The sequence below is a fragment of the Stegostoma tigrinum genome, chromosome 12 (assembly GCF_030684315.1).
Source record: "Stegostoma tigrinum isolate sSteTig4 chromosome 12, sSteTig4.hap1, whole genome shotgun sequence".
NCBI classification, from domain to species: domain Eukaryota; kingdom Metazoa; phylum Chordata; class Chondrichthyes; order Orectolobiformes; family Stegostomatidae; genus Stegostoma; species Stegostoma tigrinum.
In genome coordinates this window covers 36,485,954-36,511,367 of record NC_081365.1, presented here as the reverse complement: position 1 = coordinate 36,511,367, position 25,414 = coordinate 36,485,954, and the positions used below count along the sequence as shown (strand labels likewise).

At 40.1% G+C, this 25,414-nt stretch overlaps 1 protein-coding gene across 3 annotated transcripts in view; it reads left to right on the top strand.

Moving 5' to 3' along the window:
* casr (calcium-sensing receptor) overlaps positions 1-24,818 on the top strand; it is an 88,993-nt gene extending 64,175 nt beyond the window's left edge. For all 3 annotated transcript variants that reach the window (XM_059650281.1, XM_048540223.2, XM_059650282.1), the window contains 3 exons: positions 12,256-12,486; positions 15,212-15,335; positions 19,212-24,818. In XM_059650281.1, the coding sequence (XP_059506264.1) occupies positions 12,256-12,486; positions 15,212-15,335; positions 19,212-20,623 (1,767 nt within the window). In that variant the 3' untranslated portion in view covers positions 20,624-24,818. The remainder of the gene's footprint in view (positions 1-12,255; positions 12,487-15,211; positions 15,336-19,211) is intronic.
* The last annotated feature ends 596 nt before the right edge of the window (positions 24,819-25,414 follow it).

Below are 25,414 nucleotides of genomic sequence, written 5' to 3'. Positions count from 1 at the left end.
TTAAGTGTTGTAAAGTTTTCTTTCATTAAGTGGAAGTTTGTTTAGACCACAATTGAGTACTGTATGCAGTTTTGGTCTCCTTATTGCAGGAAATATATTGGGGCAGATTTTCCGGAGAGTGGCAATCTCATACAGCCATTTGGACAGCTCCTGTCAAAGGGTAAGTATGTAAAGTGGGTGTAAGGTCTCTTGTAGCGCAATGGTGGTGTCCCTGCCTCAGGGACAGAAGATCCACGTTCAAGTTCCACAAATCCCAGAAATGTGTCAATAACATGCCTGAACAGCTTGATTAAACATAACTCTAAGGAGAGCATGATCATATGGTGCAGGATGGTTAGGGACGTTTGGTGTTGCATTGAGGTAGGGTGCCAACTCTGAAGGATAACAGGTGGGCAGGGGTGGCATGCCCTTTGGGTGATGTCAAGGGAGCCAGGTAAATGGTGCAGTGTTTATAGAAGGCTGGGGTAGGCAGGAGGTATCAGGTTGAGGTGTTGGGGGGCTTCAAATCCAGTAGCGGGGGCTGTTTGATCAGGTCCAGCAGGGGAACAGGTGAGTTGGTTTGGGTTCAGTAGTTTAGAGAGTTAGATCTGGGCCTTGAGTCCCTGGGAATGTTGGTTGCCAGTGAGTGTCAGGTATCTGGGGAACTACAGTTGGGCACTGTATTCAATATGAAATCTTCAGTTTTTATGGAGACTTTCAAAATGTTCCAAGCATAGAGGAATTGACCGGAGGAAATTTCAGTTTCCCAAGGAATACCTTCCCAGTCTGCTACCATGGAGATTCTGCAGGGTCCCAGTGTGGCACTCCTATTTACATTGGAATAACAATTGTCAGCCAATGGAAAATCTGGGCCATTATTCCATTGGGAGAGCATAATAAAGATTCATCGGACCTGTTCCTGGGGTGGGAGGACTGCTCCATGAAGAGAGATTGGGCAAACTGGGCCTGCAAAATTTCGATAAATGAGAAGTGACCGCTCTAAAATTTACAGATTATTTAAAAGGATAGACAGGGTACACACAGGTGAGATGTTTCCCCTGATTGGTAAGTCTAGAACCAAGGGCAACAATTTAAAAGTAAGGAGCATACTACTTAGGTTTGGGATAAGGATAAATATTTTACTCAGTGAGTAAACATGCCTGAACAGCTTGATTAAACATAACTCTATGTTTAGAGTGAACATTTGGAATTCTCTATCACAGAGGGCAGAGGAAGCTCAGTCTTTTAAGTAAATGTAAGGTAGAGATTGATAGATTTCTGACAACTAGTAGAAATGGATTAGGTGAAAGGCACCCTTGATGGGCTGAATGGCTGACTGCTATTTCTATGTTTCTATCACTCAGACAGCTCATTATATTCCACCAAGATTTTTCATGCCTGTCAAGGTTTACAGTTATTTCCAAATTTTAAGGAGGTCGTTTTCCCTTTAGGAAATCAGGTGGAACGTTAAGTTTAATCAATAGTACATTGTACTGAAAATGCACAAAGAGCAGAAATCCATCAAACTGTCAGGCAATCACTTCACATCAGCAGCCCATGGTGTTAGGCCAGCCCTTTCCCAGTCAGTGTTAACAACTAGGACTCAGGGTAGAGTCTCAGTAAAATGAGATATTTCTTCTCACAGACCAAACTGCACTGTGATTTGTGCTCCTAAGATGCTGCTTGGCCTGCTGTGTTCATCCAGCCCCACACTTTGTTATCTTGGATGCTCCAGCATCTGCAGTTCCTATTATCTCTGCACTGTGATTATATGGGCAGCGCCATCTTTGTTCCAGGCACTTGCTGTTCTGCTGCCAAGCTGTATTTGTTCACGTGTGCTACCTAGTGGTAATGATCACAACAAACACAGACATTAATGTGAGGGAAAAATGTGTTGGAAAACTTGCATAACAATGACCTAATTCAGGGTAACTGTGTTAGTTGTATATTACACCAACATGGTGATGTTATTTCGCTCTGGCTAACTCTGGATCAATACATGTAATTGATTTTTTCCATTCTCTACCTCATGGACACATCTGTCACATCACAACTATCAGTGAAAGCACAAACCAGGGATTAATCCTCTGCTTTTCCTGATCTGTATGTCTCATTTCCTCGTTAAGTAAGACATTCTCCAACAGAGGTGTTGCCCATGAGCTGTTGCTATTGAAGTAAAAAGATTTTTACTAATGGTGTCATTATTAGAATGATTGACAAAATTTTTATTTGAAATTATTAATCCTGAGATTTTGCATCAATCCTTTCATTAACTCATTCAGTTCTAATTCTGATACATTCACGAGAAAACTGTTTCAACATTTTAACATTTCTGTGAAACAGGAACTTTACAGCTAGCTTCATCCTTGTGTTTTCCTGTACAGCGGGCCCCTCAGATATGAACGTCCAACTTCTGAACTCTCATACTTACAAATGTGGTCTTGTTTACGTTTGTAATTTTAAACATCTGATATCGCATGTACTTACAATTGACTATTTTGTATTGTCCTGCACTGTGTTCTGATTTGCATAAACATCAGCTTGTGAGCAAACTTCAGAACTGAACCTATTTGCAACCTGGTGACTGTCTGTACCATGAGTTATAAGCGGACTAGCCTCTGGTCAGTAGTATATCTTGTGTGGTCTGATGCTCCTCTATATGTCTGGGCTCGATTCTAGTTGAGGAGAAGGCAAAATCAAGAACTGCCTATAAGCTTGCATTTCAAAGTAACACTGTCTATTATAGATTAATCCTATATACACCAGCATACATGGTAACCACAGACATACCAGGCTCTGACTTTTAGAATCAGAATTAGCAAATGAGTACTGTGAAAAGTGTACAAGTTACATTAGATAAAGATAATCTATTTTTTTTGTGCGCACGTGAGTCTTTTGCTCTAGAATGTTGCAGTTTGATGGTGCTTTTCCAGATAATGCAAAGTTTTCTAATTCCATCCACAATGTGGCATTTATACCATCATAACTTAATTAGGAAGAAAGGACCCATCCACTTGCTTTGAATGGGCAATGAATGTCATGTTTTCCTTCAGCCACTTCATTTGCTGGCTGTTTTCTCAAATGACATAAATAATGCCCTCAAATTTTAGCTCAAATCCAGCAGGGCTTGTACAAATTAAGCATTTCTCTGCTGGACTTTATAACTAGAACTTTTCTCATTACAGTCTTCTTCAACATTTGACATTTCCTTCTCAAACTGCATCATTTTAAGACAGTATTTCTACCTCATTTCCCTTTTTCTCTTTCCTTCTCCTTCTTTGTCTCCTAAATCTCAAGTTCCAGCCTCTTGAATTCTGTGCTTTTGCGTCTTTCCTTGGACCTTTTCCTCTCACTGAATTGTTGGTTCTTATTTTTTACTCCTCCCACAGAAGTTCAAGTTTTATCAACACTACCCTGTTTTTTTTTAAATTCCTTTTCCAACTCAAGTTACTTCAATTGTTTTTCACATTCAGAACTCCTTGAACCAGAATTGAATCCTTGCTAAATCGGGTGATTCGCCAGTTGGTGTATCTAGTCCTCTCTGGGTTTCCATCAATCCCTCTTCTTGGTGCTGGCAGGTAATTCCACCTCTAAATAAAAACCAAAAGAACTGTGGATGCTGTAAATCAGGAACAAAAACAATACTGCTGGAAAAGCTCAGCAGGTCTGGCAGCATCTGTGGAGGAGAAACCAGAGTAAACGTTTCGGGTCCAGTGACCCTTCCTCAAAATTGGGAACCAGTTCTGAGGAAGAGTCACCGGACCCGAAATGTTAACTCTGTTTTCTCCTCCACAGATGCTGCCACACCTGCTGAGCCAGATGAAGGGTTCAGGCCCAAAACGTCAACTTTTGTGCTCCTAAGATGCTGCTTGGCCTGCTGTATTCATCCACCTCCACACTTTGTTATCTCGGATTCCCCAGCATCTACTGTTTCCATTATCTCTGAGCTTTTCCAGCAACTGTGTTTTAATTCCACCTTTAATTTGCTTCCCAATTCTATCAGTTTATCATTTATTAACTTCTGAACCTGGAGAATTATCTTAATCGACTGTGACTAACTTTATCATCAAGTAGGTAGTTCAGAAATTTGTGAACTCAGAAGTGTTAACTGTGCTTGTCAGCCTAATATCTTGGGTGGAAACAAACCTTTATTGTTCCCTCCCTTAAGGTTTTAAACCTGCTGAGGGCATCTGGTAATTGGTCTTTCTGCAGGAACTCATTTGGGATTTTTCCCTTTAAGACCATGAGACCATAAGATCATAAGATTTTGGAGCAAAAATAGGCCATTCAGCCCATCATATCTGCTGCACCATTCAGTAAGATTATTTCTTGTCTGATAATCCCCAACTCCACTTTCCTGCCTTTTCCACATAAGCCTTGATTCCACTTACTGATTGAAAATCTATCACAGCCTTGAATATACCTAATGACTCAATCTCAACAGCCCTCAGTGGTAATGAATTGCAGAGATTCACAAACCTCTGAGAGAAATCATTCCTTCTCATTTCTGTCTTGAATGTGCAACCCCTTATGATTATGCCCTCTGATTCTAGACTCTGCATCTACCCTGTCAAGTCCCCTAAAAATCTTGTATGTTTCAATAATATCATCCTTCATTCTTCTATATTTCAAGGCGTACAGATGAAACCTACTCAACCTTTCCTCTTAAGACAGACCTTCCATAGCTTGGACCAGTATAGTGAACCTTTTCTGGACTGCCTCCATTGCCAGTACAGGCAGTTCCCAGGCTGTGAACAGGTTCCATACTTAATTCCATTCCCAAATTGATTTGTACACCATTTGGAACATAATGCAGGACCATATTCAACTAGTTGTTCATGAGTACAAAGGAATGTTCGCATGTTAGATGCTTAATATTAATACACTCTTGCCACTGCTACTCCACCATCTTTCCTGCTAGGCTTCTTTCCAATCAACTCTAGCCAAGTGTCCTTCACATCTTTGGAGTTACCTTACTCAGTTGCAATACTATTACATCTGATTTCAGTTCTCTCTCAAAGTGTAGTATGAATTCTATGATATTATGGTCACTGCCCCCTGGGAGTTCTTTTGCCTTAAGCTCCCTAATCAAGCCTGCCTCATTAATCATCACCAAATCCAGAATTAACTGTTCCACAGTGCGGTCTAATAAAAGGTACTCCAAAAACCATCTCATAGTCATTCCAAGATTTCCCAAGTCAACCTATACATCGAAGTCCCCCATGATTATTGTAATAGCAGCTTTCTTATATGCCTTTTCTATCTAATGATTAATTTTCTTCCATTATCTTAACTACAGCTTCGGAAGCCTGTAAGTAACACCCATTTTTCCTTTAAGGTTCGTCAACTCTACCCACACAGATTCTATACTCTATACCACTTGCTGTTATTAATTTAATTTCATTTCTCACTAACGTGGCAACCTTTCTCCCTGCCCATCTGCCTGTCCTTTTGATATCCTTGGATATTTAGTTCCCAGCCCTAAGCCCCTTGCAACCTCACCTCTGTGATAGCAACAAGATCATACCCGCCAATATCAATCTGCGCTATATGCTCACTTATCTTCTTTCATATACTGCATGCATTTACGTACAACATCATCAGTCCTGCATTGACTGCCCCCTTCTTATAGTTGTCTCCTTATCTGCTGTGCTTGAAATTAAATTCCTGTGCTCTTCCATTCTCTCTTGGTTCTGAAAAATGTAATAGTCTTCCACCCTTTAAATTTTTCCATGATTTTCCATACAACTGAATCCATAATTTATAGGTTGCCATCCTGGAAATGTCCCTTCATCCCAACTGTCAGTCTTTTACTTGATTGCCGATCCTCTATACATGCTAATTTATGATAATGTCTCTATACTACCTCCAACACCATGGGCTCTTACCTTGTTAAGGAGCTGAGTGTGTGGTATTTTTCTTATATGCACTGCATCCTCTTTATCTATGCTGCTTGTTACCTCCTCAAAGAATTCTAGTAAATTTGTCAGGCATGATTTCCCCTTCGTAGGTCAAAGAATACCTACAGTGTGGAAACAGGCCCCTCAGCTCAACAAGTCCAAACCAACTCTTGGAGCACCCACTCTAACCCATTCCCCTCTAACCCACCTAAGCTACACATCCCTGAACAATACGGGCAATTTAGCGTAGCCAATCCACCTAGCCTGCACATCTTCGGACTGTGGGAGGAAACTGGAGCACCCGGCAGAAACCTCGGGGAGAACATGCAAACTCCACTCAGAGAGTTACCCGAGGGTGGCATCGAACCCAGGCCCCTGGCACTGTGTGGCAGCAGTGCTAACTACTGAGCCACCGTGTTGCCCCCAGCCATGTTAATTCTGTTTGATCATATGCATTTCAAAATGCCCTGCTATCATCCTTCATAGTAGACTCCTTTTCCCAATAACAGATGTGAAGCTAACTGACCCACAGTTACCTATATTATTTTCTGCATCTTTCCCTTTTTAAATGAAGGTGTTACCTTGGCAGTTCTTCAATCACCTGGGACTTTTGCAGCGTCTAAGGATTCCTGGAGGAATATTACCACTGCTACCGTTAGCTTTGTAGCAACTTTGTTTACTATTCTAGAATGCATCTTGGCACTTATTGGTCTTTAGCCCCATTAGTTTCCCTAGCACATTTCCTCTAATGATAGTTATTGTATTTATTTTGTCTCTTCCTTTTGCCCTTGAATATTTAGCAATTTTGGGACGCTATTAATGTCTAGTAGTGAAGACTGATGCAAAGTATTTATTCAGTTCCTTTGTCATTTGCTGGTTCTCCATTATTATTTGCACAGCTTCATTCTTCAAGGGGCCTTTGTTCACTTTGGTCTCTCTTATCCTTTTTATATATTTAAAGAAGACATTGCTGACTGTCTCAATATTACATGCAAGTTTGCCTTCAAAGCTTATCTTCTCCATTTTTTGTCTTCTTTTGGTGGTTTTTAAAACTTGCCCAATCTTCTATCCTACCACTAATTTTTATCAAAGATTTTTCTTTCAATTTGATGCTATCCATATCTTCCCTGATTAACCATGGTTGACTTAACTCCCTTTCATAGAATCTTCCTTCTTCACTAGAATATGCCTTTGCTGTGACCCTTGAACTATTTTCTGAAACCTCTGCCACTATTCCCTAACTTTAGCTCCATTGTTCCGACCATTAACTGCACTTGGTTTTTACTGCTCTTTTGCATCTTATAAAAGCTTGTTTCCCCTATGACTGACTGTAAAAATTGTTGGGACTAAATTTTCTTGTGGTTTCTTTGGAGGGATTTTCCATTCTGGGACTTTTCCATGCTGTTCCTTTTCAGTTCTGTGGCTTTTCTGGCTGCTAACTCATCTTAAGGCCGAATCAATTTTTCTGATTAAATGATTTTTTAAAAAAATGTTTTCATCCCTCCAGTTGATCTCAGGTCTGTTTCTAGATCTTTGCTGCTGTCACGGTTATCCGACCATGGTTTCTAGAGGGTGTCTCCACCTTTTGTTAGATATAGGAGATAATAGGAACAGCAGATGCTGGAGATTCCGAGGTAACAAGGTGTGGAGCTGGATGAACACAACAGGCCAAGCAGCATCTTAGGAGCAGGAAAGCTGACGTTTCGGGCCTGGACCCTTCATCCATTTCTGATGAAGGGTCTAGGCCCGAAATGTCAGCTTTCCCACCTTGTTATCCACCTTTTGTTATGTGGTTAGATGTCATACTATGAGTTTGGGTTCATGGCAGACTTTAAGAGGAGAAGGCATAGTCATGAACTGACTTCAGGTTGGAACTGCAAATAAATATGGTTGATTATAGATGATAAAATGTGAGGCTGGATGAACACAGCAGGCCAAGCAGCATCTCAGGAGCACAAAAGCTGACGTTTCGGGCCTAGACCCTTCATCAGAGAGGGGGATGGGGAGAGGGAACTGGAATAAATAGGGAGAGAGGGGGAGGCGGACCGAAGATGGAGAGTAAAGAAGATAGGTGGAGAGAGTGTAGGTGGGGAGGTAGGGAGGGGATAGGTCAGTCCAGGGTTGCTTCAGGACATGGTCGAGCAGTTTCAAGGCCGAAGAGATTACAAGAGAGTTGCAATGGGAGAGAGATTCCCTGAGGTTGGTCCGGAGGGAGGAGGGTAACTTCTTCAGGTTAGGCATCCCTGGAAGAGGCTTCGCAGTGAGGTTAAAATAGTATCAGAGATAATGGGAACTGCAGATGCTGGAGAATTCCAAGATAATAAAATGTGAGGCTGGATGAACACAGCAGGCCAAGCAGCATCTCAGGAGCACAAAAGCTGACGTTTCAGGCCTAGACCCTTCATCAGAGAGGGGGATGGGGAGAGGGAACTGGAATTCCAAGATAATAAAATGTGAGGCTGGATGAACACAGCAGGCCAAGCAGCATCTCAGGAGCACAAAAGCTGACGTTTTGGGCCTAGACCCTTCATCAGAGAGGGGGATGGGGAGAGGGAACGTCAGCTTTTGTGCTCCTGAGATGCTGCTTGGCCTGCTGTGTTCATCCAGCCTCACATTTTATTATCTTGGAATTCTCCAGCATCTGCAGTTCCCATTATCTCTGATACTATTTTAACCTCACTGCGAAGCCTCTTCCAGGGATGCCTAACCTGAAGAAGTTACCCTCCTCCCTCCGGACCAACCTCAGGGAATCTCTCTCCCATTGCAACTCTCTTGTAATCTCTTCGGCCTTGAAACTGCTCGACCATGTCCTGAAGCAACCCTGGACTGACCTATCCCCTCCCTACCTCCCCACCTACACTCTCTCCACCTATCTTCTTTACTCTCCATCTTCGGTCCGCCTCCCCCTCTCTCCCTATTTATTCCAGTTCCCTCTCCCCATCCCCCTCTCTGAAGAAGGGTCTAGGCCCAAAACATCAGCTTTTGTGCTCCTGAGATGCTGCTTGGCCTGCTGTGTTCATCCAGCCTCACATTTTATTATCTTGGAATTCCAGTCCCCCCTCACATATTGAATCTGTGACCTCTAGTAATTGACACCTCCAACCTAGGGAAAAAAGCCTCATACTTTCCACTCTCTGTCACTCACAATCTTACAAACTTCTATCAGGTCACCCCTCAACCTCTTGCATTCCAGGGAAAACAAACACACTCTAACCAACTTTTCTTAATATCTAAAATGCCCCATACCAGGCAACATCCTGGTAAACATTTTCTGTACCCTTTCCAAAGTAGCCACTCCTTCTGGCAGTGTGGTGACCAGAACTCTACACAATATTTCCAAGTGTGGCCTAACTAAAGTTCTATAAAGCTGCAGTATAACTTGTCTATCCTTACACTCAATTCCCCTTCTAATGAAGGCAAGCATGCCATAGGCCTTTCTTACTACCTTATCTACCAGCTCTGCCACCTTGAGTGATCTGTGGACCTGCATACCCAGATTCTTCAGCGTATCAATTCTCCTAAGGGTTCTGCCATGGTATGACTCCCAACTATAGTAGACCCTCCAAAATGCATCATCTCATATTTGTCTAGATTAAACTCCATCTGCCATTTTTCTGCCCATGCCTCCAACTGATCTTTATCCTGCCGTATCTCTGATAGTCCTCCTCACTGTTGGCAACTCCACCAATCTTTATGTCATCCTCAAACTTACAAATTATACCAGCTACTCTTTCCTTGAAATCATTTATGTAGACCATGAGCAGCAGAGGTCCCAACACGCCCTCTCTGTGAGACACCACTAATGTCCATTCCAAAAAGCATCCTTTCACCGCTACCCTCTGCTTCTTATGACTAAGTCAGTATCTTTCCCTGAAATCTCAGAAAGTGTAACATCTACCCATTTACTTGCACCTTCCTTAGAATCCGTGGCTACAAAAACACCTTCCAGGTGAAGAAGCACTTTACCTGCACTGTATTTATTGCTCACAATGAGGTTTCCTCTACATGAGGGAAACAAAGTGTAGACTGGGCCACCAATTTGCAGAATACCTATATTCTGTCCACAAAAAAGACCCTTGGTTTCCAGTTGCCCAACACCTCAACATGCCACCATGTTCTTTGGCCAACATCTCTGTCTCAGGTTTGCTGGAGTTTTCCAGCAGAAGCTGAAAGAACAGCACCTCATTTTCCACCTGGGAATCGTATATTATCCTGGACTTAATATGAAGTTCAACAATTTTAGGGCTTGAGTACCTTTCCCCATGTTTTCTCCCACCCTCCATACACCAGGCCTCGTCATTACATGGGCTACCACATACTACCCATTGTCAGCCACTAATAGTCCCCATTAGCTACTATTTATGCTCCAGACTGACCTTTAACCACTCCTTTGTCTGCCCACCTGTTTTTCTCTCTCTTTGGGCTCTATCTCCACCTATCGTTCACTCCTTCCCCATCTCCCACCCAATCTTCTGTATAAAAAACATCCCTTTTCTAGCTACCATCAGTTCTGAGGAAGGGTCACTGGACCCAAAACGTTAACCCTGATATCTCACCGCAGGTGCTGCCAGGCCGGCTGAGATTTTCCAGCAATTTCTGTTTTTGTTTCCGATTTCCAGCATCCACAGTTCTTTTGTGCATGGATACTGTGCTCGACTAAATGTTGTCAGCATTTTCTATTTTTGTTTCATATTTACAATTAGCAATATTTTACTCTTTGTTAATTTAAAACACATCAATAGCCAGGGAAAATACACACTGTCAAATTAAGGGTGAGGCTGATAGTGCTTGCTGAATATGGATAGCTGTGATAATCTTGGAGGACTATTCTCTTATTGTGAAGAGATAACCAGAGGTGAGTTTGACCTGAGGGACAACTTGCCTCGGGTGAGGGGGCAGATTTATAAGATAGGATTTGCACAATGACTTCAGCTGGTGGGGGAATTAAAGCTGGGCTGTTGGGGTTACACAGCATTGCCAACCAGCCATCCAGTCAAGTGAGTTAATTGTTACAAATATAAATGAGCTTGGTAGAGCTCAACATTTGCTTCCGATTTACTATTTTAGAAAATTATTAGCTGTGTATTACAGGTGAGCAGATATGATACATACGTTAATGAAAGGTTTTGTGGGCTAGTATGTTCCAAGCCTTAAATGTGTTTGACATGTCTTAAATCAGGATGTAACATTTAATGTCTAATGTTGCCATGCTAAAACAGTGTATTGCTGTGATCTGGCTGCACCTCAAATCTGCATTCACTTTGAGTCTGTAAGACTTGAGGAAGCACTTAAGCTCAAAAAGCAGTGAAGAAAGACCACATGGCGTAATCAGAGCACTGAGTTACAAGAACTGAAAGGCAGAAGCACCCCAGAATTTATAATTAAAAGGGACAGTAAATAGTCGCACCTCCATTTCCTACCTACCACCTCATCCCGCCTCCTTGACCTGTCCATCTTCCCTGGACTGACCTATCCCCTCCCTACCTCCTCACCTATACTCCCCTCTCCACCTATCTTGTTTTCACTCCATCTTCAGTCCGCCTCCCCCTCGCTCCCTATTTATTCCAGTTCCCTCTCCCTATCCCCCTCTCTGATGAAGGGTCTAGGCCCGAAATGTCAGCTTTTGTGCTCCTGAGATGCTGCTTGGCCTGCTGTGGTCATCCAGCTCCACACTTTGTTATCTTGGATTCTCCAGCATCTGCAGTTCCCATTATCACAGTAAATAGTCAAACTAGATTCAAATTAACCTGGCATTTTTCTATGTTGCCCTTTTTCACTTTGATCCCCACTCTAATTTAGAAAGGTCATTAGGCATCACATTCACTGATACCATTCTGTGGCAGAATCTGCCATTTTTACTTCTTGCTCAAATTAGGAAATGTAGTTTTGGAGTCTGCTTTTTATTCTTTACCATTAGCCATCAAATTTCCACATTTTCTACAAACATTCTGTGATTTTTTTTAAATGAAACATGAATTCCAATTTAACAATTGCTTTCTTTGTAAATTTTAGTTTATTTATCAAATAAATTCTGAACTTTAAGTTAGCCCAAATTGCTTGAAGTCACTGTCCATAACACCTCAGAGCCTTTAAAAGAGGACGAGATAACAAAGCAAAAGTGGAAACAAATATAAAATCAGAATCAGAGAGACACAAAGGATTTGAGGGGCGGGGGGGGTCAGTGGAGACACTAGCAATTGGATAGGCAAATGGTAATTATTACAATTCATCTGTTTTGTGTTTCCTTTTCAGCATTGTCATGATAATATAAGATATATGCTTTAAGAAAAAATACATGGAGCCACACTACAGACCAGTGTGCTTGAATGAATTATACATGCAAGGTTTGTTACAATATCTGTTAAATATCTACTAGGTTCTCAACCATCTGCTGCATTTGAAGTTTACAAACAGCATGGGTGAACAGGTTGACTTTGATGATCAAGGTGACCTTAAAGGAAATTATACCATTATCAATTGGCAGTTGTCCCCTGAAGATGAATCTGTAGTGTTTCAAGAAGTTGGCAACTACAATGCAGATGCTAAACCAAGTGACAGACTCAACATAAATGACAAGAAAATCTTGTGGAGTGGCTTCTCAAAAGTGGTATGTGATCAATTTTTAATCATATGTTTTATTTTGTTCAATCTACAATTTGTCAAATGCAAAATTTCATAATTTTCACTGATTATTGCAATATATCTCTTCAGTTGTCATGTTAAAGAAAAGTAATTTTGCTAAACCATCAGTGGTCTGTATCAGACTTGTAAATAGCTATCCTTTTAACATTATACAAAGGAAAATATATGAATATATTTCAGTTTAGTATGTAATAGCTATTTTACTGAAATAAATGCTCATTTTGTCAAAGCTTTTCATCTAGCACTCTTCAGGACAATTTGCAAGAACACCAATCCAAGGGAATAAAAAACATTTATTCTAAATAGGAGGGGAGTGCTGTCTGGTTAGTAAGTGGACTCTGATAACAGAAATATTCCTATGGAGAACCAATGGATTAAACCAGTTAACTACCAGCCTTTATTTGCATCTTAAACATCGCGGATCTTTAAAATGTAAAGAAAGCCTAGCAGTTACTGTCAATTATCATTGATGTATACTCAATGGCAATGTCTCTACAAATTAGAACCAACATCCCAACCAATCAGCACCTTCCTGTTGTACAGTACAGATGTTGATTTACCTGCTGGAGTTGGTTTTCTTGCAAATTGTCCTGATGACTGCAAGATAAAAAGGTTCAACAGAATACACAAGTTTTAGTGTACCAACCAGCTATTTGTATAATAGTTGTACTTATCGCAGCCTCTCAAATATAATTAGCTATTTTGCTACTGCTAATAATATTTCAAATTTAATATTTCTGTTATATTCCCAAACAATTTTGAAATTTAATTTCAAGCTGCTTCAGTATTTGATAACACAGACTGGGATAATACTCAGATGCAATTTATAATGTATTGTTTGTACTATTTTGTACTTTGTCTCTCGCAAATCGCTTACAACATCAGACTCAATAGCTATAGCTCTTGGTTCTCCACTCAACACATGTTTCTGCAGTTCTTGCTCTGATCAGTCATATCCCCATTTAACATTTGAAACCTTGCTTCCCATTAAAACTGTTATGACCTTTCACCCTGGTTGTTCTCCCTGGTTATGGCAGACAAGAGTTTTAGCCATTCACTTTCAGTTCTGGCTGGATGACACGAAGCACCTTGAGGTACTGCTCTCATCTGCTAACACTGTTCATTATTTTAGAATCAACTGGAAATCCAAAGGTACTTCCAACTCCTTTTCCAACTGCAATCTTTTCACATTTTTTTTTCCTATCGCCTCTATCCTCACCTCTGACAAATGAGAGCTTGCAAACTTCTTGGTTACCAAGTCTGAGACACCATCGAATCAGCTACACATTCACTTCCCTCCCTTACTTGAGTCTAACAGGTCAAATTTCCTTTAACACTCCTCCATGCCCCAAGGCCTGATCTCGTATCTTCCTCTCCCTTCTTTCCTGTCTCCCATCATGTCTTCTCTGAGCTTATGTTATCCATAAGATCCACGATCTGCTCTCTGATCCTTTTTCTAAAGAGACCTCTGACTGCCCATATTCCCCTGCTTGTTTCCATGTTAACTGACATGTTGAAAATTTCTCATTCTTCAGACACTTAAATATTCCATCTTCACATCTCTTCTCAAAAAACAACCCTTGACTCTTCTATTGCAACCTACCAATCCATCTCCAACATTGCTCCTTCCAAAAGACCTGGAACATATTGTCACCTCCTAAATCCATTTCCAAGGACTTTATGTTTGAATCCCTCTCAACAAGTTTATGTCCAATCACCAGATCAAAATGACAAATGACATTCTGTGTAACTGGCACTAAGGTAAATGGACCCTCTACTTCCTTCTCAATCTATCTGCTGCTTTGAGCACAGTTGGTCACACAACCTTCTTCTGAAGCCTCTCCACTGTTATCCAGCTGGGTGAGCTGCTCACCTTGTTCCATTTTTATTGACCTAACACTTGTCAGATCACATGCAATGAATTCTCCTCCCCCTCTTGCAAGGTTATGAATGGTGTCCCCCAAGAAACTATCTTTGACTGCATCTTATTTCTTACCTACATGGTACCCTTCTGTAGCGTCATCTGAAAACACATTCGTTTTCCTCATATGCATTGACAACACCCACACTGACGTATTTGGTATTGCGTCTAAATTGTAACGTGAAATTGCAAGCACCACACTTAATTTGCAGAATTTTTTTCAATGGCAGGAGTACATTTGGAAATAATTTAGCAAAATTGAGAGAAATTTCTTTGACCAGTACTTTCAAACAAGAGTTCCGCTGTTCACAGTTGTAACAAACAATTGCATCCATATAGGGTAGCAATGTAGTGACAGGCTGTGAAGACCTTTGGTAAAACTATACGGAACATGCAGAATTGAATGGCGCAGTTCCAATTTCAATTTCACACAAATTGCATTAACATAAAATGTACATACAGGCGTTTGCTTAGAATTATAACTACAAAGGAATTCCATTTGTGACAAAAATGGATAGCAACTAAATCCACTTGGAGGATAAATACAGCTAAAACTGCTGCATGGAATAATGTTATCTGTCAGAACTTATTTCAATGGAAAAAATTTCGAAAGAAGAGCTAAACATTTAAGTGATGCATCCACAGAGAAAAAAATGTGGCAGTGAATTTATATAGGAAATCAACCACACCCTGATTATAAATTTGACCCAAAGAATTTTAATGAATCTGCTCAAAGTTTCAACATTTCTTTATTTATTTACATTCCTAGGTGCCTTTTTCAAACTGCAGTCGTGATTGTGTGCCTGGAACCAGGAAGGGAATAATTGAAGGGGAGCCTACCTGCTGTTTTGAGTGTGTAGCATGCGCAGAAGGGGAGTTTAGTGATGAAAGTGGTAAGCAAAATTTTTAGTTTTATCCCTGTACATATACCTATAACTGAGACTGCTCTGGAGCACATATGTTCAAATCTCAAAGTTCTCCCTTCAGAAACATGTGAACTAAAATGCAAATATTATAATTGACATCCACTTACATCTCTGCAAAGATAAGCAAATATATTTGCAAACATAGAAAACATATAAACAAGGAATAACAGTAGGTTATTCGGCCCTTCAGCCCAGCTCTGCCATTCAATAAGATCACGGCTGATCTAATTTTAACATCAACTCTTCATGGGCCCCAATAGTCTTCCATCTCCTTAGTAGAGGACGAACTGAGACTGCTTTTGCAAAGTTATTTGTGTTTACGAAAAAGCTACCAATATTTATAGAGAAAAATGCAACACAGCTGCACCTGAAAATCAGGCAGTTACCTGTTGGAAAGTGACACCTTACCTGATCCATTAATACCTATAGCCTATTTAATGTCACATTTATGCAGGGCTGCAGCTGGGCTGTAGCTCATTTGAATTTGACACTAGTTTGTTTAAATTTGTCAATCTGTTCCAAAGAGATAATTTAAAGGTGGGAAGAAATGTAGTAAAATCAAAGGTTTTGAAGAATTTTTTTCTGAATACTGCACGTTAACCAAAGATTCTACCAGTGTTATAATCCTGGACCTATCTATTAAATTAATGTTACGAGCTGTCTAGAGACCAGCAACCTCTTTATTAAAGTCAACAAAAGTGTGAGTTCCAGGGGACTTACAAACAGAATAAAGTCACAAGATTCCACTTTTTTTTAAAGAAACAACAATAAACATTAGAACAGTAATATAATCTGCAATACATGTACAATTTATATTCTAATACCCAGGGCCAACAATTGGTAAAATTGGGGAAAGTGATGGCCTGCTGGTATTATTGCTGGACTGTCAATCCAGAGAACCAGATAACGTTTTGGCGACCCAGGTTCGAATCCCACCAGGGCAGATGGTGGAATTTGAATTCAATAATATATCTGGAATTAAGAATCTAATGAAGACTGTGAATCCATTCACCATTGTCAATTGGCAGGGAAACCCTACCTGGTTCACTAATGTCCTTTAGGGAAGGAAACTGCCATCCTTACCTGGTCTGGCCTACATTTGACTCCAGGCCCACAGCAATGTGCTTGACTCTCAGCTGCCCTCTGGGCAATTAGGGATGGGCAATAAATGCTGCCTAGCTAGCAATGCCCTCATAAATAAAAATATGAGAAATGGACTGTGATTAAACACCCTATAGTGTATACAAAATAGCAAATATAATCAAGGCAGTATTGTTCAGCATCTACCCCCAGATGTGAATGATGACATGGTCAGTCAAAGAACAAAGAACAAAGAAACCTACAGCACAGGAACAGGCCCTTCGGCCCTCCAAGCCTGTGCTGATCAAGATCCTCTGTCTAACCTGTCATCTATTTTCTAACGGTCTGTGTCCATTTGCTCCCTGCCCATCCATGTACCTGTCCAAATATACCTTAAAAGACGCTAACATGTCTGCATCTACTACCTCTGCTGGCAATGCGTTCCAGGCACCCACCACCCTCTGTGTAAAGAACTTTCCACGCATATCTCCCTTAAACTTTCCTCCTCTCACTTTGAACTCATGACCCCTAGTAATTGAATCCCCCACTCTGGGAAAAAGCTTCTTGCTATCCACCCTGTCTATACCCCTCATGATTTTGTAGACCTCAATCAGGTCCCCCCTCAATCTCCGTCTTTCTAATGAAAATAATCCTAATCTAGTCAACCTCTCTTCATAGCTAGCACCCTCCATACCAGGCAACATCCTGGTGAACCTCCTCTGCACCCTCTCCAAAGCATCCACATCCTTTTGGTAATGTGGCAACCAGAACTGCACACAGTACTCCAAATGTGGCCAAACCAAAGTCCTATACAATTGTAACATGGCCTGCCAACTCTTGTACTCAATATCCCGCCCAATGAAGGAAAGCATGCCATTTGCCTTTTTGACCACCCTATTGACCTGCATTGTCACCTTCAGGGAACAATGGACCTGAACACCCAGATCTCTCTGTTCATCAATTTTCCCTAGGACTTTTCCATTTACTGTATAGTTCGCATTTACTGTATAGTCATGAAATCTCATGCAATTTAACAAGGAATTCTTCAATTTTCATGTCTTTTCTACTAACCTGGCCTTAAAATTCCCTCTCAATTTCATCCTGGGCTGCCTCAGTGACAGCTCTGTTCTGGTCAATCACCCTCCCATCCTGGATCTATACTTCCCCAGAATCCAGAAAACTGCACTCCAATACTTAATCACAGGCAGTACTCCAGATTTTCCACAAAAGCTAGCTTCACCCCTTAATTTTTCTCTCAGCTCAAGCCTTGCTCAACCACACCAAACAAATGCTGCTTGTGTGCTTTACAACACCCTATCTTGGCTACTAGTGGCATTTGGCTTCTTTTTAAATGTCCACAGTTCCTGGGACATTTCCAGAACCTTGACTCAACACCTAGCTCCCTATGAACTCCTAGAACTTCTTCCTCAGATCTAAAAGCACAGAAACATCCAATTGCTTCTGCAATGTCTGGCTGCGGCCCCTACAAAAAAAAAATCCATGTAATTCAGTTGCCTTTCCAGCAGCACTGTGTAGCACGGACTCTACCTCTTTCCTTTCTCTCACTCACATTCACTTTTGCTCTGCTTGTAATCTATGAATTCCTCTTCAGTGACCAGTGAAATCTCCTCAGGGACCTATTAAAAATCTTGCAAATAGCTCCATCTCTACTCCTTTTCAGAATTGCATGTAACTGATTTATTTTGAAACACCTGAATGCAACATCCCCTTGAAACTGAGTGTGCTGATTGGGTTCTGCAGAACATAAGAAAAATGCTTAGAAATACAAGGATTCATCACAACTGCAACATTGAAGAATACAGGTGTAAAATGCACAGATTATCAGAGTCAGAGAAGGAAAGAATATAAACTGAGACATAAAACAAGAGTGGATCAGAAAGCACAAACAAAAGCCTTGCAAGGAATTTAAATAAAGCTGTAAATAAAAATGCCTCATTTGCAACAAATTGCATCTGGATGCAGAGCTACTGAAGATTTGGTGAGGACAAATTGGATAGCTAAGTAGAATTTAGTACAGGTTAAAATGTGAGTAGCGAAGAACAGGTAAATGATACTATTGTGATTGCAAATAGATGATTAGTGAACCAACTACACCAGATTAAACTATCAGTTACCCTTAAAACCCAGCTAAAAAGGTGAGAAAACTTAAGGAACAAAAACAAAGTTGTTGGAAAGGCTCAGCAGGTCCGGCAGCATCTGTGAAGGAGAAAACAGAGTTAACGCTTCAGGTCCGGTGACCCATCCTCAGAACTCAAAGCTTAATCCTCATACTGAGAGATAGTAGGAACTGCTGATGCTGGAGTCTGAGATAACAAGGTGTGGAACTGGATGAACATAGCAAGCCAGGCAGTATCAGAGGAGCAGGAAAGCAGGTGTTTTGGGTCTGGATCCTTCTTCAGAAATTCCCATTTCTGAAGAAGGGTCCAGACCCGAAACATCAGCTTTCCTGCTCCTCTGATGCTGTCTTCTTCAAAGATTCCCATTTCTGAAGAAGGGACCAGACCCGAAACATTAGCTTTCCTGCACCTCTGATGCTGCCTGGCCTGCTGCGTTCATCCAGCTCTACTTTCCACTTGTTATTTCTAATCCTCATACTAATTGTTGGATAAGGTAGTAATAACATGAAAGTGAGGCAAAATGAATTGACTATGCTCTTTCATTGATCTAAGAGTCAGTGCTTTGAAAACTTATTTGTATAAGAGAAATAACTAACTATACTAATTGTTATCTTTTCTCCTTCAGACGCAAGTGCATGTACAAAATGTCCCAATGATTTCTGGTCAAATGAGAATCATACGTCATGCATAGCCAAGGAGATTGAATACCTGTCATGGATTGAACCTTTTGGAATTGCCCTGACAATATTTGCCATTCTGGGAATAGTGATGACTTCCTTTGTTTTGGGAGTATTCATTAAGTTCAGAAATACACCTATTGTGAAAGCTACTAACAGAGAACTCTCCTATCTCCTCCTCTTTTCCTTAATCTGTTGTTTCTCCAGCTCATTGATCTTTATTGGAGAACCTAAGGATTGGACCTGTAGATTGCGTCAACCTGCATTTGGGATTAGTTTTGTGCTGTGTATTTCTTGCATTCTGGTGAAAACGAATCGCGTATTATTAGTCTTTGAGGCCAAGATCCCAACCAGCCTCCATCGAAAGTGGGTGGGCCTCAATTTGCAATTCTTACTTGTTTTCCTCTGTATTCTAGTGCAAATAGTTACTTGTGTTATCTGGCTTTACACAGCACCCCCTTCAAGCTACAGAAATCATGAACTAGAAGATGAAATCATTTTTATTATGTGTGATGAAGGCTCCTTAATGGCACTTGGTTTTCTCATTGGTTACACGTGCCTCCTTGCTGCCATTTGCTTCTTTTTCGCCTTTAAGTCTCGCAAACTCCCAGAGAACTTCAATGAGGCCAAGTTCATTACCTTCAGTATGCTGATATTTTTCATAGTCTGGATCTCATTCATTCCTGCTTATGTCAGCACTTACGGGAAATTTGTTTCAGCTGTAGAAGTCATTGCTATTCTTGCATCAAGTTTTGGGTTACTTGGATGCATTTATTTTAACAAATGCTACATAATTTTGTTTAAACCGTCGAGAAATACAATTGAAGAAGTGAGATGCAGTACAGCTGCCCATGCTTTTAAAGTGGCAGCAAAGGCAACTTTGCGGCGTAGCAACCTGTCTCGTAAAAGATCTAACAGTGTTGGTGGTTCAACTGTCTCCTCTCCAACATCTTCAATCTGTAGTCAAAGCGCCCATGATGAGAGAATCACCATGGAAATGCAGAGATGCAGCAAGCAGAAGGTCAGTTTTGGCAGTGGAACTGTCACTTTATCCCTGAGCTTTGAGGAAACTGGAAGGTACGCAACTGTTAGCAGGAACATGAGGCAGAGAAACTCAATGGAAGCCAAATACAGCGATGACTTTTTGACAAAGCATAATGTTTTGATCCCTCTTCAGAACTGTGAGACAGGAAATGATACATGGTGCAAGACAATGGGAAACAATGGATCAGGAACTCTTGAGTCATTGGATGGTAGCAAAGAACATGCTAAACATACTGAAGAAATATCTTCCAACACTTCAATAAATTCAAGAAACCTTGTTGATGGCACCATTGTAGATAATGCTATAAATTCTTAACAATGTAGTATTTTCAGATCGTTCCAATGTTTGTGTGAATTGTGGTGCAAAAAGAATTATGCTTTTCTGGTTTGCACCAAAAATGAAAATTCAAAAATTTTCCTAGAAAACTGACTAAGCAGCAATTCAGAACATTCAGGTGTTGTTGAAACTGAGAGGTATATTAGGACAGCACTTTTGTCATGGCAGGCCAATTCCTGGATTTTCCATAACAATGATATACACATTTCAAAGCTTGCATTTGGATTTTTTCAGTAACGCTTCAGAAGAAGTTGCAGAGAGAGGAACAGAAAGAAAACAATCATATAAAAAAGAATGGCCTGTGGATCCACAATTTAACAACTTTATTCTTTCAAAGCTTGCCATATAACAGAGACTACAAAGAGCCATGCATACTGGAATGGTCATTAAAGTTGTGATTGTGTAAACTTCTGTATATTTGCAAGATGATATATTGGGTCATACATTTAAAGAAATCCAAATAATTAAACATTGAGCACCGAAAATACAAATGATCTTTTGATATCCTTCAAGAAAAATTATGCTGTTACAAAAATGCATTGCACCTATGCTATACCACTACTGCAGGTTGTTTATTTAGCATTATCATGACAGCTATGCTATGGAAATGCTACAGCAGTGTTAAAGTTCATCTGAAGTGAGGTCCATTGTTTTAACAGAAATATGACTCAGGAAGCAAAACAATGTCACCGGTTGGTAATGGGTTATCAAATTATGTTTCCATGGTTATTGTTCTCATGTTACACCTATCAATTCATTTGTATTCAGTGTTACAGCATGGATATTGTTGAAAGAGCAGGAAGTGACAAATTTGATGTTGGTTATTAGGAATTTGAGTGATGAAGAGAAGCCAGAGAGGTTGGGCTTGTTTCCTTTATAAAAAAAGCAAATTTTATAAGATCAAATTGAAGTCTTCAAAATTACGAAGAGAAATGGTGAAGGGAATCTTTTACAAGATGGTACAAATAAAATAATTAAGAATGTAGAATTGAAAAGAAAGAAACTTTTTCATTTTCAAGGTAATATAGTTGTGGATTAAGTTACTAAGGGAGATCATTGAAGAGGACAGCATAAATTGTTCGAGAAGCAATAAGATGTGTTTCTGGAGAGAGAAAGGACTCAAAAACTTGTCTGAGTTTTTAAAGAACTACCCAAAAAGATTGAGGGCAGAGCAGTGTTTATTTGGACTATAGTAAAGCATTCAACAAGGTTCCACATGGTAGACTAATTAATAAAGTTAGATGACATGGGATTCAGGGTGAGCTTGCTAATTGGAGACAAAATTGGCTTTATGGTAGGAGAGAGAAGGTGGTGGAGGAAGATGGTTTTTCAGATTGGAAGTCTGTAAACAGTGGTGTTTCACAAGGATTGGCACTTTTGTTTCTCATTTATATAAATGATTTGGTTGAGAATAAAGGAGGTTAGTAAGTTGCAGATTATATCAAAATTGGTGGTATAGTGGACAGTGAAGAAGGTTGCCAAAGATTACAAAAAGATCTTGATTAACTGGGTCAATGGAATGAAGAGTGGCAGATGGAGTTTAATTTGGATAAATGTGAAGTATTGTAATTTGGTAGCACTAATAAGGACAGGACTTATGTTATTAATGGTAGGGCCTTGGGTAGTGTAGAGAGACCTAGGACTCAGGTACGTAAGAAGGTTATTAGCATGCTTGCCTTCATTTCTCAGACCTTTGACTACAGGAGTCGGGACGCCATATTGAGGTTGTTCAGGACATTGCTAAGGCGTCTACTATAGAATTGAGTGTGCAGATCTGGTCGTTATACGGAGGATATTACTAAACTGCAGAGGGTTCAGAAAAAATTTACTGGTATGTTGCTGGGATGAACAGTTTGAGATATAAAAATAGGTTGGAAAGCCTAGGCTTGTTTCCACTGGAGCATAGGAGGTTGAGGGGTGGTCTTATAAAATCATGAGGGACATAGATATGGTGAATGACAAGGGTGTCTTCTGTAGGGTGGGGGAGTTCAAAACTAGGAGGTGTATTTTTAAGGTGAGAGGAGAAAGATTTAAAAAGGACACGAGGGACAACTTTTTTATCACAGAGAATGAATGGCCAGGGAAAGTGGTGGATGCAGGTACAGTTACAATGTTTAAAAGACATTTGGATAAGTTCATGAACAGGAAAGGTTTGGAGGGTTATGGGCTAAGTGCAGGCTGGTGGGACCAATTTAGTTTGGGAACATGGTTGGCATGGGCTGGTTGGTCTATAAGGCTGTTTCCATGCTGTGTGACTCTATGGCTGCAATTCACACTGACAGATGATATTTGATATCTCAAAAAGAATTAGCTTTGGAATTGATGGCCATATTCAGTCTCTAAAAAAATTGAAAATCTTTATTTGAAGTGCAATATTACTTTAGTTTGCTACACTAGCATAGTCCTGCAACATGTATCAAATTATTTTTAAGTTACTGTATGAAAGTCAATGCTGTTTTAACCTATGAGTGCAAAGACAGATTTGTGATCCTGTGATATTCTAATAGTGTTGATAGCAAAAAAACTCATATTAAAAATATAAAGTCAGCTGTTGTAAAGTCAAGAAAGGAAGACGGAACATAAAAGAAGAGTAAGATGTAAAGAGAGCCTAGGAAGGAAATTTCATGGCAACGTAAAATAAGAGTAGTAAAAATGTATGAACAATTTCTTGTCTGTTCTGTAGATTATTTTAATGCCTGACAGTAATTTGCTAGAGGTGAGTTAATATTGGAGCAAAAATAATGAGAAGATACTTGGTACAATAAAACAGCCTTGTATAAACATAATTGTCATTGAGATAGGGTTAGTGTGGTTCCATTGGTGAGGAGTACAGCTTGTGTACATTATGGCGTAGATGGAGGACGAATTATGACTAATTTCTGACGGCAGTAAAGTCTGAGGAGGTGACTCCAAAAGTCTCCGTACTTGACAGAGTCAAGGGCTTGTGTGAGGTTGAAAAAGGCCATAAATATAGCTGGTTGGTCTGGAGACCAGGACTGCCTATTGCAGGTGCTTCAAAGTAGAGGGGAAGTACAATTACTTGTGCCTTTGCAGGATCCTCCAAGTCTAAAAGTGAACAAGCAGCAAAGTCCTCTCCCAAGCCAACATGCCCACTATAGAAGCATTAATCACTTTGAACTAGCTGTGCTGGCAGGGACGTCAGACTCCCAAAGCAACTGCTCCACTTAGGACTCAGTCGTGGTAGGACACTTTGAGGAGGACAGCAGAAATGTTTCAGAGTTTTCTTCAAAACATATCTGAAGGGGTTAAACATATCCATTGACTCATGAGATTTATCAAAATGGGGAAAGTTCATTCAGGAAAGCACTGAATATGTCAACAAATGTCATTGGGAATGTGCCGCGGCAAAGTTGAGGCATCAACAGGAGCAGACAAACCTCCAAACAACCTATCTACTCGACCCTTCCATTCTATCTGCCCTGTGCTTGGCAGAGTCTGCATATCAGGTATTGGATTTATCAGCCATCCCAGAACCCATCAAACTAGTATGGAAGAAAGACGGGACTGATGAGATGATAAAAAGTTGTTTGTGATTCAGTGAGATTGAAATAAAAATAATGTGGAACAGAAGAGCAGCTAATGATAGTGGTGACTTAAAAGGCTGAGCACTGCAATGGCAATTATGTTGTTCCATCAATGCAAGTCTGATATCGAAGTAATGTGACGTCATTCTGACAATAGTAATGGTATAATGTGAGAATGATAAAACAGCAATGGAGGGGTATGGAATAGTTGGCATTTGTAAGATTAATGAGGCAACAGTAACACATAATGTAAAATTAAAATTGTCCTATCACTTTCACCTAGAGTTAATATGACATGAAATGTCTGTTTTTTTAATGCTTCTGAAGATTGACAATTTCAGATCTGCAAGGTGTGACAGGATAAGTAACCGAATTGATGTCACAATGAGACAAGCTGACTTAGTAGGTGAAACAAAGAGCCAATCAACTGAAATACATTTACCCTATATAATTGGATGATGTTTGTTATAACTACATGGCCAGATAGTGAAACTGTGGCTCTTCCATTATCAGGTTAGCCAGAGGAAAAGTAGACATTGAGAATTTAGAGCCATGTGAAGCTGTAACCAAGATTGGCAGCTGGAACAATTTCTTTTCATTTATATTTGAAACTTCAAGGAACTGTAACAAGAACATGTAATGACTTTGTAATAGAAAATTGTTAATATTACGTAAATGCAAGTTGTATTTTAAACATAAAATGTGTAAGATTTGTAATTGTATATCTATATATTAAATACAGTTTCTTGACAAATAGTTTTTCATAAGAATCTAAACATCTTGGAGCACTTGAATACACTATTCATTTGTATATTCTTTGATTAAGTTTCTTCTTTAGATTCAATGACACATGATATTCATTTTGGAATTTTGGCTGAAATTCATTTTTCTGTCTGTGCCTACATTACCCTGTTTATAGTTCTTTCTTCTTTAAAACTGGTTTTCATAAAACCTTATAGAAGTTTGTAAAATCATGAGGCGTGTAGATAGGGTTAATGGTAGGTATTTTCGCCCTGGAATGGGGGATATCAAGACTAGGGGTCACATTTTTAAAGTGAGAGGACAGAAATTAAAAAAGACATGAGGGCAATTTTTTTACACAGAGAGTAGTTTGCGAATGGAATGAACTTCCTGAGAAAGTGGTGGGTGCGGGCACAATTACAACATTCAAAAGATATTTGGATAAGTCCATGAGTAGGAAGGGTTTGAAGGGATATGGGCCAGT